The sequence below is a fragment of the Pituophis catenifer genome, unplaced genomic scaffold, assembly GCF_029215685.1.
Source record: "Pituophis catenifer annectens isolate HBS135680 unplaced genomic scaffold, rPitCat1.0.hap2 SCAF_1, whole genome shotgun sequence".
Classification (NCBI taxonomy): Eukaryota; Metazoa; Chordata; class Lepidosauria; order Squamata; family Colubridae; genus Pituophis; species Pituophis catenifer.
In genome coordinates this window covers 16,407,807-16,428,850 of record NW_027256881.1, presented here as the reverse complement: position 1 = coordinate 16,428,850, position 21,044 = coordinate 16,407,807, and the positions used below count along the sequence as shown (strand labels likewise).

Sequence of the window (21,044 nt, the reverse complement as noted above, 5' to 3'; positions counted from 1 at the left end):
AAGCTATATTTAAAATAAAAAACCCCGTAATTTATGAAGGAAAAAAGCAATGAATTTCCAATCACTATGATTTATTTTCAAAAATGGATGACAAAAAATTCCTGATCAGCTATAGTTTCCCCCCACTCCCAGCAGATTAAGTATCACAAATGAACAGAATTTTCTGTACATCTTTGAAATAGGCCAAGATTTGTTAAATCTTGTTATTTGTTAAATAGGACACTGGCATCAGATACTTTTCTTTGTGGATGTTTCTACCCTGATAGATTCACTTATAATCACAGGCTTGCAATACAGAAAGGCCCTGCCTTCAATATGGGCAACAAAGGAAAGGTCAGAGGCATGGGAAAAAGAGGCAGAAGAGATCTGCTGAAAATCTTTTAATTATACTAGGAGAAATGTAAGCTTTTGAGCAAACTGGCAGCAGGATCCCTGAGGATGGACTATAACACCTTTCCTCTTCCTTTGAAAAAGAAGAAACGGCCTTGGAAAATTCCAGACACTGAATAAGAAAAATACAGGTTTGAATTAACAATAGTCAAATGGCATTATGTTTTAAGAACTTCTCTCGTCCAATTTAAGTTCTGAATCCTTTGCTGTGAATTCCTGTACTTCATATAGCCGTTTGCCAAGCATCTATTCAAATATGGCAAAGGAATCAAAAGAAGATAGATCGTTTTCATGTAGTATTCAGACATCTGGAAAACCGATTCTCAGATGCAAGCTGCAGAAGAACATTTAAGCCAAAAAGAAACAAATTTAAACTCAAAAAGCTTGGTGTAAAATATGGCTGTTGTGTAGAAATACTGTAAACTGTAATGTAATGTTAATACTTCAGCATCTAAACTCCAATGCTTATGATCTTGGGATCTTTTTAAAATTATGCCATAATAAATGGAAATTCAAATCTTCCATAATTGGAGGTGGACAATAGAGACAAGACAAAAACTTCATCTTAACATAGTGTGACATTTCATTGAGAAGAGAATGACTGGGAAACCTTACTGGAACCACAGAACAGCTTCTCAAACAAACAAACAAACAAACAAACAAAGAAATCAAACCAAAGGGAAAAAAAGAGAGAGGGCCATTCCATTCAAGTTAGTCATCATTAACTTCATGTATGCCTAGCAATTAAGATAACTTAAAGACAGCTCCCCTTGAATTAATAATCAACTGAACAGTCCATATGCCATTGTGAGGCTGCTATTCTACTCCATACCACCACAGCCAGCCTGATTTTCCACTAGTGGTGTTTTGGCAAAAGTGTCACAGAGGCAATCAAAGACAGGTTGCGGGGAGCCTCCCTGGAAGATCACACCTCCTTTTTCCCCTACCCCACCCCTGACCCCCTCCCCCCCCCACTTTTCACTTGTGGGAAAAAAAATAAAGACTGCAGTAGTAGCATCGGCGTGCGGCTGCCAGTCCATCCAAAGGTTCTAGTTGTTGCCTTCACCACCATCGTCATCTTGCTGGTCGCTTGTCCAGAGCGTTAGGTTATCACGGAGCAGCTGCATGATGAGCGTTGAGTCCTTGTAGGAATCCTCGTTGAGGGTGTCCAGCTCAGCAATGGCATCATCGAAAGCCGTCTTGGCCAGGTGGCATGCCTGTTCAGGGGCATTCTGGATCTCATAGTAGAAAACAGAGTAGTTAAGGGCCAGGCCAAGTCGGATGGGATGAGTTGGCTGCATGTGTTCCTTGCTAATCTCATGAGCTTCATTGTATGCCTTCTCAGAGGATTCCACCACAGTCGCTCTCTTCTCCCCTGTGGCCACCTCAGCAAGATAGCGATAATAGTCCCCTTTCATCTTCAAGTAGAAGACTTTGCTCTCATATTGGGTCTCGCTGCAGTTCTTGATCAGGTAGTTGTCTAGGAGACTGAGTACATCCTGGCACACAGCTTCCAATTCCTTCTCAATCTTCTCACGATAAGCCCGCACCATCTCAATTTTCTTCTCATTGCCATCAGCAGAGGTCTTCTGCTCAATGCTACTAATTACTCGCCAAGAGGAGCGTCGGGCCCCAACTACATTCTTGTAAGCTACAGACAAGAGATTTCTTTCTTCATTAGAGAGTGGCTCATTCAGTTCTGTCACCTGTATGAGACAAAGGATGACAAAATATATTTAATTAATAGTTTTGCTTTTTCACTCGAAACCATGCCACTTTCAAATTGAATTCAGTGAAATCTTTCTCACCAACCCACTACTTAAATACATCATAACATTTCTTAAATACAACATCATAACATTTTCACACCATTACTGACTTAAGTCATGCAAAAATTGGGCAGTTTCTGAGTTATGAAGGTTAAAAAGTATGGTCCAGATCAAAGAAAGCTACTAGCAGTAATTAAAATTAATACAGTTAGTCCCAGACTTACAACCTCCGTTCAAGTTCTATCTTCCATTTTTCAGCAAAACCCTACTGTTTCCCCGAAAATAAGACCCTATCTTATATTTTTTTTTGAATCCTGAAATAAGTGCTTGGCCTTATTGCCATGTGCTCAAAAGCCCGATTGGGTTTATTATCAGGGATGTCTTATTTTGGGGAAAACAGGGTATCATAGCAAATGGTGCTATGATGGCGCACTGGTTAAAACACAGTACTGCAGGCTCTGTCCACTGCCAGGAGTTCGATCCTGACTGGCTCAAGGTTGACTTAGCCTTCCATCCTTCCAAGGTGGGTAAAATGAGGGCCGAAATTGTTGGGGGCAATATGCTGACTCTGTAAACCGCTTAGAGGGCTGTAAAGCACTATGAAATGGTATATAAGTCTAAGTACTATTGCCATAGCAAACCATTGGTTCACTTAATGACTATAGCAGTTAACAACCATAGATTTGTTTAACTACAGCCACAAAAACGATCATGAAATTGAGTCAATCATGTGACCAACACACTTTATTATCATTATAAGTTACAACTGTGATAGGCAGATTTCATTACAGTGGTACTCGAGGACTACTTCTACTAGGAACATCACCACCAGAAGTAAATTTTGTTTTTTAAAAAATTAGCTAGCAATACAGAGATAGAAAGGTAATTCCAAAATTATATTAGGTTATAAAGATTTATTAGGTTATAAAGATTTGATGAACACTATTTTAAAAGAGGGTTCTTTAGAAATAAACTAAAATTGCAGAACTGTAGAAGTCAAGCCTGAAAGGCAGCAGTTTGAAATGAAAGTCACAGAGTGATCATGAAAAAAGTACATAGGAAGCAAGCCAGGCAGCAAGGTTGAAAATAATATGCTAATGAGAGACAAATGTACTATACAGATAAGACAAATTGAGAAATTTGAAACTCAGAATGCTATTGAGGTCCTTAGTCCCCTGATTTTCATGTTACTTTTCATGGTCTACAAGACTTGGAAAGTATTCCTAAAAAAAGAATCTGATCCTAGAAGTCAAAATCTTCTTGTATGCTCTAATGACATTTTTATGCTAAATTTAGCATGACCACTATGCTTAATTTTGGCAAGCAAGTACCCAAAGTTAGTTGTTTGCAGTCTTAAGCAATGGTGTCACAATTGCCACAAAAATGCCTGTATCTTGCCAATACAGGAACTCAGCATCTACCAAAGCTAACCAAGTGGGAATATCTGTATTTGGCACACTGGCAATAATAAAAAAAAATAAACCTTGGTTATACCTCTTACAGAAATACACCAAACTAAGAGAAGAAACTATCTGCACAAATAGAGCCATTATTTTCTAATACATTAAACAATTTCAGATGGTTGATGGTGGAAGTATTTAATCAGCAACATCAATTAACTTGGCACCAGAATTTCAAAATTGTATGGTATATACTTTTTCTAATGAAGGACAGACTCAGCAAAAGCAGGCAAGTAGCAGCCCCCAGCAAGAGCATCAAGATGGGATCTTAGTGACAGCAAGGCAAATAGGTATCATATTTAAGAATGCCATTCTGCCACCTACACAGCATTTTTCTATTTTAAGCCACAGAATATTTATTTTTTAAATTTTGTTTTATAAAATATGCTAGAAAGCTATTTTAACGCTTGGCAGACTTATTTTAGCTACATTTACCGGTAATCATTTAATCATTCTTTAAAAGATGACACAGTCTCTTAACAATTTTTCTGAGGTTTGGTATCTGCTGAGAAGTAAACCTGGCATCTAAGAAGTTTACAAACCTGGAAAGGGGTTTACACTTTAGATGGACAGTGTTGTGTAGTACAGCAAGTAATTATTCTAATTTATGACAGATCCACAGACTCCTGATATGCTGAAACAATACAAAAGACCAAAGCAGACCTGAAACATCTCCTAGCAGAGAAGCTGCCTCAGGAGTGCTAGAGAGTATCATGCTATACCTATAATATTGTATATATTACAAATGATAAGCTTACACACAGACATGATCTGTTCCTTTGTTTAAAAAAGAAACAACCAGTATCCCCAATTAGTGTTACTTTCTGCAGAATGTTAGAACTTTAGGTAAAACAGGAATGAAGCACTATTGGTAAGTTTGTGCAAAGTTCTGTGATGAAAAATGTATGACCTTTATAAACTCTATATTTATAATCTTATAATATCAATGATATACCTGAAGGGGGTTTTTCCACCAAAGTATAGTTTTTATAATAAAACAGCCCAGCTTTGAAGTTGAATTAATTTTCGCAGTGTAACCAAATGTTACACATCAGTTTCACAAACTGGTGACAAGGAGTAAAATGGACTGTACAATTCTGTATTTTTCTTTTGAAAATTACACAAGTCTAACCCAAATGAAACTTTAACCCTGGAAACAAGTTAGAACAGACATAACTTCATTTATGTAGGTATATATGTCAACGAAACTAACTTGACACAAATATAGGTTTAATACAAAAAGACATTATTTTTTAGATATGCATTGTTTTCTGCTTTTTGTATGCTTTTACATCACCAATATTGTATTTATAATTCATTTCATATTATATACTCAGGAAGGCTAGTACTTAAAAGAATAGGATATATATCTTGGTAAATATTTGTAAATGGGAAGACATTCAGTACACTATTCAGTATGTTACTGCTCTCTGCAGTGGCCAGTTTTCCTCACAATTTATTTCCTCACAATTTAGATATATTGCTGTTGCTAGGGAATAAAATCCTCATCATAAGCAAAGGCTTCTCTGGGCCTATTATTCTGCTTACAGTCTTGCATAGTAACAGAGGACCAAGGATACTCATGACATTGTATTTTTAAATAGCAACAAACTTTAATTCATCAGTTACTTCAAAAAGTGCTTTTCAAAACCATCAAAGACCACTTGATTTCAAAGCATTCAGCAAGTAGATAATTTTGATTACAGATAGTATTAAACTCTAATTTGGAATGTCTCATTTATGATTCTTTCAGCAGAATGAACATGTAACTACATATACAACTTTAACTGTTTGACAGTAAAAGGAACAGTTGACTCGTATTTACCAACAAATTTTATAGTAATTAAGAATTAAGATTTCATTTCATTTCATTCTAAAGTAGAACTGTGCTTTGTTTTCAACTGTGAGTCTTTTCCATTGGGCTCCAAATGCTTAATTTTGTGGGTTTTTTTCCCCAAGAAAAAAGCTAAGCCTTAGCTGTCCCATGCCTAAGCTACTGTTAATAATTTCATGTGTATCAGCTACTAGGTAAAATGCAGAAATTGTTTATATTATTGCCATTGTGCAATTTCACAAATAATTGGAAGACAAGCTAAACATCTCGTATTTTGTCTGTGCCAGGAGAAAGAGTGGTAGATGAATTCAAAGTTAATGCACATTTATATTAAAATTATTATAAACATATAGCTGCTGTGTTACATGTGAATTACCACTGATACAAGAATCTGTATTTGAGACCTGTCAGGTGGGAAACATTATAAAAGCTAGCTTGCCTCTTAATACAAGTTTTCAATCTGCAGAATTGCTGTTGCAATTAGCATGACTGGGGCGAAGAAATTGTTCAAAAATAGGAAATTATTTCATTCCAAAATACAATTCATATAAATCAATGATGTACAGATATACAAATCACTGATAAAAATTATTTACCTTATTTTTCAGAGTATAAGATGCACCTTTTTCTCCCCTAAAAGAAGCTGAAAATTTGGGTGTGTCTTATACTCGGATTGTAGCTTTTTCGAAGCTTTTTTTCAGTCCTAACGAGGCGCTAGCCAAGTGAAGCAATCTTCCCGTGCTTTGCCTGCTTTTCTCATTGCTGTTTCTTCTCAGCTGTGCCTTAGAAGCTGTTTTTTATCCCCAGAGGATAAAAAATCAGCAAACTAATGTGCTAAAGCTGACCAGACTAAGGACGCTAGCCAGATGAATACCTGATAGGGAGATTCCCCCCCCCCTATTTTCCTCCCCAAAAACTAAGCTGCGTCTTATACTCCGGTGTGTCTTATACTCCGAAAAATACAGTAAATTCCATTCCCTGCCCTATTTTTTCTTTAAAAAGTTACTAGCAAAATGGCTTAGACCAGGGTGTCAAACTCAAGGCCTGCGGGCCAGATCTGGCCTGCAGGGTGCTTAAATCCGGCCCATGGGGCCGGCCAGGAAATATCAAAGGACTGGCCCATGGTGCCTCTGCCAGCCAAAACGGGCTGTTTGCGCCCCACTGTGGCCCATTTTTGGCCTTCCCGGCCTCCTGCAGCACTGTGCCAGCCAAAAAACGGGCCACGCGGAGGCTTCGGGAGGAGAACTACACGGCTGATCCGGCCCTCGAAGAAATCCAGTTTGATACCCTGGCTTAGACTGTTAATAAATTTAAAATTACAATTCTGGTATGGTTATTTCATGTATCTCATAATTCCAATCTTACCTTAATCTAAAATTTGTTGTCACAGGTTAACACATATAATCTGGATGATGCATTTGAAGAGATTTCCCATTTTCAGAATCAAGTTATTCTCTTTATTAAGTACTATACAATTGTTCCTTACATGCCCCTCTCAACACTTAATGATTCCACATCTACATTCTTTTCATGATTAAACAAGTTGTATTTTATAATTATGGACAAGCCAAAGTCTGATATATATGACCATAATTGAGTCCTGCAAATAAGGGCCAAGTGATGATGGCTGTAATGCGCATATGACCTGACCCAATTTTATGACCTTTGTGGTAATCATAACCCAAACACCACAACCATGAGGCAAACTCATTGTTTGCTATGGAGCACTTTTCTGCCAAAAATGCCTTAAATTATGGTCAAAATGGCCATAGATGCAGGCCGGATGCCAAGCATTCAAAAATGCATTCATGTTTGGGAATGTTGTAACTTAAAAAATGGGATCTGTCATAATTTCAACCAGTCGCTAAGTGACCAGGCCTACTTGTAGTTCTGTAAGATTCGCATTGAATGCCAATCAATATTATACAAGAAAGAAATGCTTTGGAAGCATTTCCAGAACAAGTATAGAAACCATAAAGTATATTAATTACCTATATTTAATTTATATTTATTTATATCTAAATGTAACTATAAACCCTTCTGGACTTCTTCCCAAGTTTTCAGTTTCATATACTGCCTTCATAAAGATAGTTACAGCCTCAGTTTTATTAGTTAATGAATAACATCATCTAAATTTCAAAACTGCAGGCAACTGTGCACCATCCTAGTGCGCTGAACTGCAACAGAATCAAAGAGGAACATTTCCACAACTGGTTAGCTATCATGAAGCAGGCAAGCATTAAATAATCCTTGGCAACGCAATGATGCACTTGCACATATCAGAGGAGAGGAGAGGCAGAACTTAAAATTCCTGTCTCTGATCAGAACATCTCTTATTCTTGCCCAAAGCACACCTTTAAGGATCAGTCATCACTTTTAATGGAACTTTTAAGGATTAGTAATTTCACTATAAATGATGTTGCTAAGCTTTCTTCCTTGAATGGCAATAGTCAGATAAAGTGACCTTATCAAGGAACAATCCCAGAATAAATTATTTTCATACTATCCTATCATAACACATCTAGCCTTCCCAAACCTGTTGACCCCTGAATGTGTTGGATCAATTACCACAATTCTGGCTCACAGGAACTTGTACTTCATCCCCACATTTAATGGGCATCTTTATACAATATGAATACTAATAAACAAACTGCTTTGAACAAATTCTGTAACAATTGGGACTGAAGATCAGCTGATTTGAGATACTTCAATCGCCCAGCAGCTTCCTCTTGATAATTGTCAACAGAAGGGTAGTGGTCTGTTTTACAACAGACCACTATCCTTCCAACCTTGCAATATCTACTCTGACAACAGGAAATGCAGACTGAAATCTCTCTTCCCTCTTTCAGGTTTTAGTGAAAAAAATGCTGACCTGAAACTTCCTTCCTGCAGGAAAATATCTCCCCTGAATTGTGGTTTCTACCTTAGTCTCACTATCACCAAATTCAGATGATTCTATTTCCCACAGAACACAGCCAATTATTTTTTCTATCTAGGTTACTGGCCCTTGAGAGAAAATGATTCTATTTCAATATGTTAAAATATACAGGTAGGCCTCTACTTATGACCACAACTAAGCCCAAAATTTCTGTTAAGTGAGACATTTATTAAGTGAGTTTTGCTCCATTTTACGACTTTCTTGTCACACTGGTTAAGAGAATCACTGCAGTTGATAAATTAGTAACCTGATTGTTACTAATAGACTGTTTTTTAGGTTACAAAAGGTGATCACATGACCTTGGGAAACAACAATGGTCGTAAGTATGAAACAGTTGCCAAGCATCTGAATTTTGATCATATGATCATGGGGATGCTGCAACGATCATAACTTTGCCGAACATAACTTTGAAAAACAGTCATAAGTCACTTTTTTAGTGCTGTTGTAACTTTGGTCACTAAATGAACTGTGGTAAATCAAGGATTATTTGTGTTACACAAAATATTGAAATCCAACAGAAGTAATAACAAAATAGTTAAACAATACATTGCTGAGAATAGCAACATTTTAAAAATCTATACCATTTACAAAGGAATCTCCAACAGTTTCTGACCAACCTAGATCTGATAGGAGGGCTGGCTGCTCTAGAGCCTTTCCATGAAACAGAGCTATCTTGCAGGAGCAAGGAGATTATTAAATGTATTTGCTGCCCATCTCACAGTTGAAGGCAACTGAGTGGTTTATGAGAAGTTTTCTATCTCTACTCCTGCCATATGAAATAGCCTCCTCCCTGAGATTTAGATGGCATCAATCATGCTAGTCTTCTGGAAGGCCATGAAAACCTCAGGCATTAGGACCAGGCTATTAGTGGAGCCTGATATATATATTTTGGAAGCTGAGTCATTTTATGAGATGCCTTGACTCTTAAATTGTATTATGACAGTGCATACCAATTCTATGACGTTTATCAAGTCCCCATCTAGCAAGACTTCATTATGAAGTCAGTTAGTTATCTAAACTTACTGCCCTACAAAACAATACTTGGCATTTGATAGTATCTCACTACCAATCTCTTCAGATTGTTACATGATTTCATGGAAAGCTTTGAGTGCTCCTTTATGGTGAATTACCATTTTCCAGAAAAATGATAGCAAGAATATTTATCAGATTTATGAAAGGTTGAATAATATGAAAGACAAAATATTTAAACCTAAAGTAAATGATAATAGCTTGGCAAGCAATTTGCTATTAGCTGAAAAAATCATTGGACCTATTAAACTCCTGTGTCTTTTTTCTCAATCATTAAAAGACACAGGTATCCAGTCTACCAGTTTCACAATATATTTTCTCCCCAATTTCCAGTCATGAAGGTATAATGTACATGAAATGCATGTGTATGAAGCTTGTGTAAGATAGAGAAGCTTAGAGCCCTAAACACAGAAATAGTTATATATTTGAAAGCAGGGTTCTTGTCTGATTTGGAATAACATTTCAATATGCCATTAAACAGCAAGCATTTGAGCTTCAGCTTGCTTCAGTATGAATTCTTCATACATCACTTCCTGAACAAACAGAATTAAGTGCTGTTTTTTAAATATAGTGATAATTCTTATTTTCTCCATTTTTCAGCAAAGTTTCATAACTGTTTCATAACTGTTCCTCTATACTTTCTTTTAATTGCTTTTATTTGCTATTATTAAGCACCAAGTGGGAAATAGTGATGTACATTTATGTACACTGAAGAACTGTAGTGAAATATGTAGCCAATTGTCATGCAATAGTCAGGCATCTAGTATTTTAAACTGTGTGGTTACCCTTTTCTGAATGTTATTTCCATACACCCAACTTTCTCCAATTCTCTCTAATCTATTCCATCACTACTGTTCCTTTTTCATAATTGACCTGCTTCTATAGCCAGTTGCCTTTTCAATATTCTGCAGGTTTATTCATCCATTCATTTTCAATAGCTGCCCATCTTAGTCAATGACTCTGGGTATCTTAAAATATATACATTGGAGCGAGATACTTGGCCAGTTAGCCATGTTCCTCCCCTAGACCTAATAAAGTAGAGGAGCATTTTCATTATCATTCTTTTTCCGCAGAAAGCCTTTCATTTCTTAGTACTAAATTAATGGATATACCTGAAAAAATGTGCTAATAAAATTAAGTTTTCCCACTAATAGTAGTAATTTTCCCCGCTATAAGTAGAGAGCTTGAAATTTCACTTATGGTTTACTCATCAATATGTGCTCTATCTTAAAAAAAATATACTCTGAACATGGTAAGTCAGAACCAACCATTCCACAAGCAGGCAATTATCTAATTTATGAAAAAACATTGCTTAATTTTTTTTTTCACTAATATCCCCCATTGTGCCTTTGTGGTTGTTGTTCCCATCTATTATAGGGATGGAGTCTGGCATTTCTGCTTGCCCAATCCTTTCATGTTATAGGAAATTCACCAACCATTTCTAGGTGTTGCATCATTACAGTATAACATCATTGGCTTTACAATACAGGCTTTATAATTAACCTTAAGATCCCAAATTTTAACCAAAAGATGGATATAATTATTTCAAATATTTGAATTCAGTGTAACATCAACTTTAATACAATTGGAAAATTTTCCAAACTTTCATTTGAAAAGTTATTTTAAGGCATCCAATATGGAACGTCCAGCCAATGCAATGTAAGCAAACTGTGCAATATTCCTATCATTCAAGCACTACCAGCTAAAGGCAACTTATTCATACAAAATCTCTACTCCACTACCATGTTTCCCCTGAAAATAAGACCGTCTTATATTTTTTTGAACCCTGAAATAAGCGCTTGGCCTTATTGCCATGCGCTCAAAAACCCGATTGGGCTTATTATCAGGGGATGTCTTATTTTGGGGGAAACAGGGTAATAGGTAGAATTGGCTGTGGCTTTTTAATATTATGAGATTATCTTTCCAGGATCTTTCCTTCACCAGAAACATATAGTGTACATTATTCCTCTAATAATGGAGGTGATGCCTCTTATTCCTCAGAGTGGATGGTGGGTGCAAGAAGAATATAGCAATAATAATGCACAATCCATACAAAGTTCTACAAGGTTTCTCTATGGCGATAAATAGAATCATCTCTGCAATGCCATGGGACCAAAGCAGATGCATTTTTGACCCTGCTTAAATAGCTCTGCTTTTTGTAACCTATTTTAGCTATACTGAAATCACAGGAAGTAGAAAACTAATTCTCCAAGAAAAAAGGATTTTTGAAAAGCTCCAAGGAATTAATTATTATTGAAGTGGAACAGTTATTAGCAAAGAATCTGGGCACCATGTTGCAAAAAACATTTATCCATATATTCTATTTATAAATTCTTACCAGCCTTAGTAAAAATATAAACTAACTAACTAACCATCACTTTTCTCACTTTAATCTACCCATTAGACAAAAAGTCATAATGTTTCTGGATTTAAAAAAAAAAAAAAATCAAAACACATGAGCACCTACAAAAATTTCTATAAAGTCAAAAAATTCTATTGATTTTTTTTCACCTCTAAGCAAGGTTGCTCATTTTAGAATTGTATTAACATTTGCTTTTCAGACTGTGTAAAAAATATACATTAAAAGTATACCACAGTTGAATATTGTATTTCTAAATAGAAAACACCATTTCCAATATTCCATAAAATATATATTTTCCCATATCAAAAATGCTTTTTTTAAAAGCAAAACTCTAAAACAGACTAATTTAAAATTTTTCTATCTTGCAATGCAGCCCAAATACTAGCATAGACTATGAATACTGAGATGAACATTCTAATCTGAATTATTTGCATAGGAACATTTGCTAGAAAATACATCTTTAGCAAGCACTGAAGAAAAAGATGTGCTATGATAGAAAAGAGGAAAGACAAAATGCAGCAACATATTCGGTTCAAGCTGTAACCTACGCAGTACTGTTGCTATGGAGACGAATGGGGAATATTCCCCACCAAAGTACTCCCATTTAGTGACCTAAAATATTTGCAACTGATGAATATTCGCCCAGTAATTGACTAGCTGAGAGCAAATCTGAGCCTTAATTGAAAAGTAATCTGTATCTCCATAACTGGGCAAATTTCAGATATCTGCACTTAATTCAATATTACTTCAGCTGCCTCAGTCAGCTGTTCAAAAAGATTGTCATTACCTAAATTGACATGGCCAAATTTGAAGAACTATCACTCCCAGAATACAAGCCAATTCTGAAAGCCCTTTGTTTTGATAGCAGCTTCTATCAATTATTTATGACTATGCATCAGTAAACAATTAATGAATTCTTATGAATTTAAAAAAATAAAAACATATGAAACCATGTTATATAAATATCCCATTACCAGTCATAGATTTCTGTTTGACAATATCACGAAGTCTCACCAATTCTCATTTGGGGAACTGAGAAGATTGCCTTGTTGAAATACATAAGGAAAGTGCAAAAGGTCCATTGCATGTAACAGTGGGATTTGGTGACATATGCTTAAACTGAAACAGATACGTTTTAGTTTACATATGGAATGAAACAGAACATTTTATTCCAGATACTGTACAAAATTCAGTTTTTACAAGTATAAGTGGAGGAGGAAGTCAAAATGGAAAAAAGCCAAGGCTGAGAGGTTTTCCAGGTGATGGTGTGTGCAACAGCAGCAGCAGCAGCAAGTTAGATGAGCAGCTGAATAGACACTTAAGAAAATTAGGGGGAAGGCCAGAGAAACAGAGACTTTGATGGCAACTAATGGGCAGGGAAGGGAGAAGAGATGAGGCAACTCACATTAGCCTTGCCTACTTACTCCATAATTCAGGGATATTATTTTAGTTGCAGCCTCAAACAAGCAAATTGTTATTTTTCTATCTTATTTCTGCTGATCCAAAATGGTTGAGCACAACTTCTAGAGAGCATGGTTTCCATTTTGTTCACATCCCTACAGCACATTATTTATCATAAGCTGAAAAACTACTCTTACATTGCTGCAGTCATCAGGAAAAAAGGAAAAGATGTAAATTGAAGTAAATATTTTCTTCCATTAAAGTAATCCCTAAACCAAATTCTAGGAAGCATGTAAAGCTTCTACACTGACATTTCTCACTTTCTGGCAGGCATATAGCAATTATGTACAAGCCAACTTATTCACCTTGGAAATCCTGAGTTAACATACTAGCAGAAGACTTTTCTTCTTCCTCTTGAAATTTTTAGAGGATGGCAAAATAGCAGAAAATTAAATGTCACAAGATATAAATGTAGGCAAAAGCTGAGTTTCCCTAACTTCACAAGTTGTCTGAAATATGGATGGCCTATTATCTTAAAACTGAAATACCACAATCTACACATCTGCAACACAGGTCCAGATACCTGAGAGGTACAAGTATGAAAAAATCTGATTTTATTTACCATTGATTACAATAAACAGGATTCTCTACGCCAAATGCCAGCAATAAATTTGATACAATTATATAGCCACAGCATCATATTGGCTGAAAATGCCTATTTCAACTGATCTTGTACAGTATAATTTAAAGCTATTTCTCCCACCAAATGGAACACCTGTCACTTCTACAAGGGGGGAAAACAGTGTTATTAATCTTTACAAACAAGGAAGCAATTAGAAAATTAAGGATTTAATCCTATATACTTACCTGAAATTGGAAGTAAAGGTCCTAGCTCAATAAAGGTTAGTTCTGAGAAAAATACACAGGACTGTATTATACTTTGATTAAGAACTGTTTAAGGCAGCTAACACTAATTAATGGTTTAATGGCATGCAGCATACAATATAATTATTCTAAGAAAATACTCAAATGCAAAGTATCATGCAACACTAAAAAGCAGAATAACCCACACAATGTGTTTAATTCTTAGATCCAAACCCTCTCAGCTATGTGCCCTTGCTTAGCTTCTAAAGAGAGCTCAATAATTAATCTAATGCCCTTTTAAAAGCCATATAAAAGTCCATTTGATTTTGCAATTTTCATCAGAGTTTACATCTTTCTTCTAACATTATCTATTGTGCATTAACTCAGTGATAGACAATCTGGGAGGTAAATCTCAAAGTCCATCACTATTTGCTTTTTTTTCATATGGAGACATTATCTGGCCAAGTAGACAGCCAAAAAGCCACCTCCATACACACTATCTGGTGGATTTGGGGGCAGGTAAAAATGATGGAAGAACATTCTCTCTCCTTGCTGCTATCTTCAAGTTCTGTAACAGCTGACTACCTCCATGTCCTTTAATTAAACATTTTTCAAGTCAGAAACTCACCACGATAATTATAATTATGACAATATCTAAATACTAATCAAACAGTTAAGAGTTTACCATTTATTATGTGCTGGTTCCTGAATTAACAGAAATACTGTAGTTGCAAAGGGCAGATTTCTAATCTATCTTTGTACAGTGATAGCCTTTTCAGTAAATAGTACATTAAAGGTCACCTGTAATATCACACTGTGCCCTAATGCTATTATTAAGTTTTGGACCCTTAGATACAGAGAAACATTCAAAAAAGTTTACAAGATACTTCCCATTCTGAAGAAGAGAAACAGAAAATTATTTGTTAGCAGCTTTTCCATAAATGTTCAAGATAATCGTATAATGCCTTGTTAAACACATATTGGTTGATTTAAGTTTTGTTAATGAAGAACATTAAATGCTGATTTAAGATACACCATTTCAAGTTCCAGAAGGCCCAATAATTACAGATAGATGCTAAAAATAAAAATCATACTATTTAACTTACCATGTCCTTCTATATGAAATCTGAGTTAATTCAAAATAATAAAGATTAAGTTGATAAATCAGGGGTCCAAAAGTATTGCATAAAAAAATCCAGGCACTGTACAGTTCCCATGAACTGAGAATTGGCAAGCACTTTTATCTTCAAACAGATTTTTAGAGGGCTCCATCTTTGTTATAAATAATGGTTACTGATCTAGACATCCTACAGTAAGCTGTTGGATGACAACTATGAAGTTGATCCACAAATTCCATGTTGAAGCATCCATTTCAGAGATGCTGCCAGCACATCCTGTTGGACTTTACCTGCATGGAATCTCCTAATTTCAGCAAATTATTTTAACAAATGGCTTTCAAAGTTCACCCAAGTGAAGATGCAGCAAGGCTCTGTTGGACAATGCGCTCTTATGTGCATGCTACATACAGAACATTCAGAAAAGGAATACTGATACACAATATGTAAGAGTTTTAAGGTTTCACACCACAGCAGTTATATTTAACCTCTAAAATTAGAGGCAATATACCTCTGAATGCCACATGCTTTGAAAGAGGAAGATTGCATTATTGTCTTCATATCCTGCTTAGTCCGGCTATCCTTCATGAGAACTGAAATGCTAGCCATTGATGTGATGCAGCAGACTTCTTTTTACACTTAATAGTTTAATGATGTTGGCATGTGTCCATTGCCAAGATTCTCTTTTGTCAGTCTTCAACAGGTATCTAAGTTCATTAGGTTAAGAGATAAACCACAAATCACATTTAGGATGCACTCTAGAACATTGTATTTGGTTGTAGACATCAGTTTAATTGAAATTCTTATTTCTGCATTATCTGAGACAAAATGCTATATATGCGGTCAGTCACCACCTGGGTGCACTGCAGCCTCTATTGTTATGTGACATCATTGCCTTACAATGGGAAATCAGTGAGAGGTCATAAGTCTTGCACACAGCTGGAATGGGATAGGCTGATGTGAGATATGGCTATTAGGTCTGTAATGTCATTTCTGAGTGTAATAGCTCAATTTTTTTGTCTTAGCCTTAATAGAGGGCAACAAGCAGACACTGTCAAAGATTTAGATGCTAACTGCTGAATAAATTCTTTAACAGTGGGATGCTGTAAGAGATTATATTTTCATTATATTACACAGAGTAGACTTCACACAAAATTGTTGATACTTAAGGAAATCACAGGAGACACAAAAGAAATTTGGAAAGCTATTGGAGAAATCAGGCATTAAGTCAAAAAATATAATGCATATGTTGCAAAACCCAGGACTGAAGGCTCACATTCAGCTGCTCTAAGTGAGATTACTCTGTATGCACTGATTGGCATCAAGCCACATTGCAGAAATGGTCTGCCCAAAATTAACAGAGAACCGCTATGCCACATATGGATCTCCATCTCATTTATACTGCTAGCTGAATCTTCCTCTGTTCTCAAAAAAGCTGTGGCAGTTCTATTTCCTTGACAAACACAAGGTTAGGACAAAATGGTGCAATAAGATAAAGAGCAACATCCTAGGCAGACTGCGACAATTTTAGTCTAGATCAGTATTTGCTATTCATCAGTGAGAGGCCATGCTGGCTTCTCTTAAAGGCTCAGACCTGAGTAACAAGGCAAATATAAAGAACTGTTCTCCCCTTTAAAGCAACCCCTCCCTCCCTCTCTCCACCCAGTCTAGCCTCTCTGCAATATGACAAATGCAGAATCTTCTGGAATGACTTGATACTGCCTCCCACGATTGCTTTGTTTGCAAGATCAGATAAAAAAATTCTTTTTTATTTATTGGATTGTAAAAAAATGAAATAAACTCCTCCAATTTATAGTATTTAAGAGCTCTGTTCCACAATGACCAATTAACTGTACTAAAATTAACCAATCTTAGATTAATTCTGAACAAATCTTCAAATATACACTTCTGAGGACAACCTATATAAATATGAAGGTTATTCCACAAAAGAAAAGAACACTCTCATCAGAAGCTTAAGAAAAGGATGCACTATAATGGATAAAAATACACCAAGAAAGAAATTAAGAAGTAATCGGTGTACAAAAATAATTTTCAAGTGGCAATTCTCCCTATATTATCCAAATGCCCCCAAAAGAGTGCTGATAGAAAACTGAGGTATTTAAAGATTTGTAGTTCAAAAGAAGAATATGCTTTTACTGATCAAAATCACAATCTTAGCTCACTGTCTATCATGAAGCAGATTAAGGGATGAGTTGGTTGCCAATTGTGGGTGGGGCTGCTTGTGGGAGTTAGGGGGTGGGTATACTAGCTGAATTACTGGGAAAGACTACTAGGGAGTGGCACCGCCCAAGCACTAGAGAGGGGGAGCAAAAGGGGGGGGGGGAAGACAGAACATCCATGCCACTAGGTATGTCCTCTCAACAGAACATAGGATTACTCATATTTCTGCAATATGGTGATACAAAGGGAGGGGCAAGCAGTAATATAGCTTATCCTCAAAGTACTGAAACGTAAGTAACATAAAATCCCCCCTTCTCTTTTCCCCCCCATGCAGAAAAGAGACTACTTTAACTAGGCCCAATGATGAGGCAAAACAGAATAGTTTCATCAGTCCACCCAGGAACAAGCAAAAATTGTAGAGGAAGGTGATTGCAACTAATATTATAATGTAACTCCATTAAACGTAAAAGTTCACTGCAAATGCCGCCTGTGACACACCAACTTTATGGAACAAGGGGGGGAAAAAAACCTAACTTCAGTTCAGAACAAGTATTTGAAAATGCCTGTTTAGAGGAACCAAATACTATTTAATTATTTCAAAGAGGGTCACATTTCTTTGAACTTCCAAAGATTACACTGCATAATATGACGACAGTAAAGGCAGAGTACTCCATTTTTTTTTCTTAAAGGGAAGAGATATTTCTTCAGCATTGGAGGAAACAATACTTGGGAGAGGTATTCCCTCTAGAAAAAAAAAAATCCCTTCTTTGTATATGAACAAGAAATAATGGGAAATTTCAGTCCGAGAGACAGCAAGAGTAAGCTCCCGTTCCAGAAAGGAACATGGTTCTCTCCTTCCCACTCTTAAGCAGGGTGGGGCATTTGCTCTGGAAGTTTGTAAGAAATAAAGATTCTCGCCCTCACTTAAGCAGTATCAGTAATGCGCTATTTCAAGTACTTTATAAAGACACACAAAGCAGGCATGCAGGAGAAAGTCAGGTTGGATGCCAGAAGACATTTAGAATGCAGTGGGGATGTTAATAATGAGATCTGACCCAAGGTGGAATAATCTCCTTTAGACACGTGCAGGAAGAAAGGAGCTCTTTTCCTCTAGGCGTGGCAGTGTCAGGAAGAGAAGAAAGCACTCTTTGCTCCTTGAAGCCATTTCCATTATTTAAAAAGTGAGATAAGAAATTACAGCACCTCAGCCCCAAAGTATTTTATGTATTAGATAAGAATGTGTATATACATACATACACACACACACACACACACACACACACACAAAGGCTGCATAGAAAGCTGAGTGTAGGAAACCTTAAATATTGTATCCCTATCATTCATTTCTTCCCAAATAGCTGCCAATCCCATCCTCCACCCTCCACCCAAAAAACCGATGATTCATCATGAGAAGGACATTTTCTACAGCCACTATAAGGAGGGGGCTTCAAAGTGAAACACATTGAAAAGTTACGAGCGAAGGAAAAGAGAAGTATTGTATTAACATCATTTTGAAGAATCGTTTTATCCTATTCCTTTTGGGGAGAAGATAGGTGATAAAATACAATGCTTTTTCTAGTCAATCCCTCCCTTTCCTTTCCTTTCGATACAGTGTATTTTCTCCCCATCCTCATTAGAAAAACAGTTTCCCTCAAAAAAAAAAAGAAAAAGAAAAAAACTACCCAAGTTATTAAGGGGACCAAGGAAAAGCAAAATAACAGTGCTACTTTATTTCTGCTTATTGTAATTATTTCCTCTTCTTTGACGTTTATTTCATCAGAGGGTCAGCCTAATTTCCTCACACAAATGAAAAAGGGGGGGAAGGGAAAACCTACTGCCACTTTTCAAAATTATTTCTCCTCATGTATGTTGGGAAAGAAATTATTTTCCCTCCTACTTCAAAAAAAAAAGAATCTCCAGACAAAAGCCCCCAAAGGAGAATTTTCCTTCAGAAATAGGCGGCGGGAGGGCCCTTTTATTGCCGCTACGGCGGGAAACGGGAGGGCAGAAAAGGGCGACTTACATTCTTCATGGCAGCCGCCATGTCGTCGTATCTCTCGGCTTGCTCTGCCAGCCGGGCTTTCTGCACCAGCTGCTCGCGGTCGACCATCTTTACGGGGTTTTTCAGAGGCTGGGAGGCTTTGCTTCTTTAAATGTTTTTGTTCTGCTCCCGACCGAGGCTAGAGAGAGAGAGACTGAAGAGGAGAGAGAGAGAAACACAGAAACAAAACCAAAAAAAAAAAAAGAAAGAAGCCAGAGAGCAGGCGATTGGTTGGTCGGCCGGCTGGCCGAAACGGGGTCGCGTGCGAGGCAGGCGGTTCAACGGCTTTGCTTCCCAGAGCGCGAGACAACTCGCCTCTTTCCCCCTTCACGCTCACGCCGCTACTGCTCTTACGGCAGCGGCGACGGAGAAGGCGGCAGCTGTAGTAGCAGTGGCGGCTGCACCCAAGAGATATACGCATGCGCTTCTTTACCTCACGGGGATCCTCTAGCCCCGCCAAGGCCCTCCTCTTTCCTCCTGTCCCCGCCCCCTTTTAAAACCACGCCTCCTTAGCTAAGGAGAAAAAAGAGAGAATTGGGCACGGGCGCCAAAGCTGCACCCAAGGGCTATTCCAAGATGACGCAGCCATGAAAAGCACCATGGGAGCTGTAGTTTGAAGGGGGATGTGATCAGAGAGGAGGTTGCCTCAGATGAGAAACACCCGTTTTCCAGAGAGCAATATTCGTGCCTCGTATTTTGCAGTCTCTTAGATGAACAAAAAAAAATTCCTTGTAATGCATCACATTAAAATTCTAATTAATTTGCTTCCAGAAGTGGTGGCTGCTCCATCACCGGAGATTTTGACAGCCATTTGTATGGAATGGGATAGTGTCTCCTGCTTGAGCAGAGGGTTGGACTAGAAGAGCGGTCACCAACTGGTGGTCCTTGAGAAAATTTTGGTGGTCCTCAGAAAAATTATTTGAATTTTTTATATTGCACTAAATCAGGAGTCCTCAAACTATGGCCCCTAGGACAAATACGTGCAATGAAGGTTTGTGTTGCTGCAGAGTCTCCCTCTTCAAGATCTTTTTGTGTGGGTTGGAGAGGGACAGAAATTCCCTCTCCAGATGTGAGGTCTGCTTCAGCCTCCTGGAGCCAGGGCTTGGGTGAAGGCTGGAGGGAAGTGCCTCTGGTGGCGAAGTGCCGGAGGGCCTTGTTCCAGTGGGACTGCATCATGGCCTGGAACTGGCTGACCATCTCAGCCCGCTGAGCCCCCAGGTGCCGGTATGTGGCCTTGCACTCCCACAAATCTTCATTCTAAAGATGATCTTTAGAATGATCTTGCAGTGCTGCAACTACAGTAACTAGGATTTCTAACATCATTAAACCAGGACTTCTGCAGATGGTTGCAAAAATCTGCTTGATGATAGATGATACTAAAAAGATAAAGCAAACACATCTGAATTTTTGTATAATCTAGATATAGGAGTCCAAGCTATGTTCTCCTCTCTTCCAAGTGGTCAAATTCATACTAACCAGGCCCCACTGGCTATTCTGTGATCACAACAATCTTGCAAGGTAGTTTGAGTTGACACAGAGTTATCAACTTCCTCCAATATCTAGCCCAGGTCTAACAAAACACAGCTTTTGTGCTCACTAAACATACTACAGGTAGTCCTTGACTTACATCCACAATTGAGCCCAAAATTTCCATTGCTAA

General features: G+C 37.3%; 1 protein-coding gene across 1 annotated transcript; it reads right to left on the bottom strand.

The window, feature by feature from the left end:
- Positions 1 to 1,365: 1,365 nt before the first annotated feature.
- YWHAG (tyrosine 3-monooxygenase/tryptophan 5-monooxygenase activation protein gamma) lies at positions 1,366 to 19,797 on the bottom strand. Its single transcript, XM_070932099.1, has 2 exons — positions 19,367 to 19,797; positions 1,366 to 2,096 (listed from the first exon to the last, which is right to left on the bottom strand). Exons 1-2 carry the CDS (start codon positions 19,451 to 19,453, stop codon positions 1,440 to 1,442), a joined length of 744 nt encoding a protein of 247 aa, XP_070788200.1. The 5' UTR covers positions 19,454 to 19,797; the 3' UTR covers positions 1,366 to 1,439.
- Between the last annotated feature and the right edge of the window lie 1,247 nt (positions 19,798 to 21,044).

Excerpts from the sequence above, each read along its gene's own strand:
- YWHAG (XM_070932099.1), bottom strand. The coding sequence starts at position 19,453 with ATGGTCGACCGCGAGCAGCTGGTGCAGAAAGCCCGGCTGGCAGAGCAA. Across the intron at positions 2,097-19,366 it reads TGGCGGCTGCCATGAAGAAT|GTGACAGAACTGAATGAGCC; the intron begins GTAAGTCGCCCT and ends TGTCTCATACAG.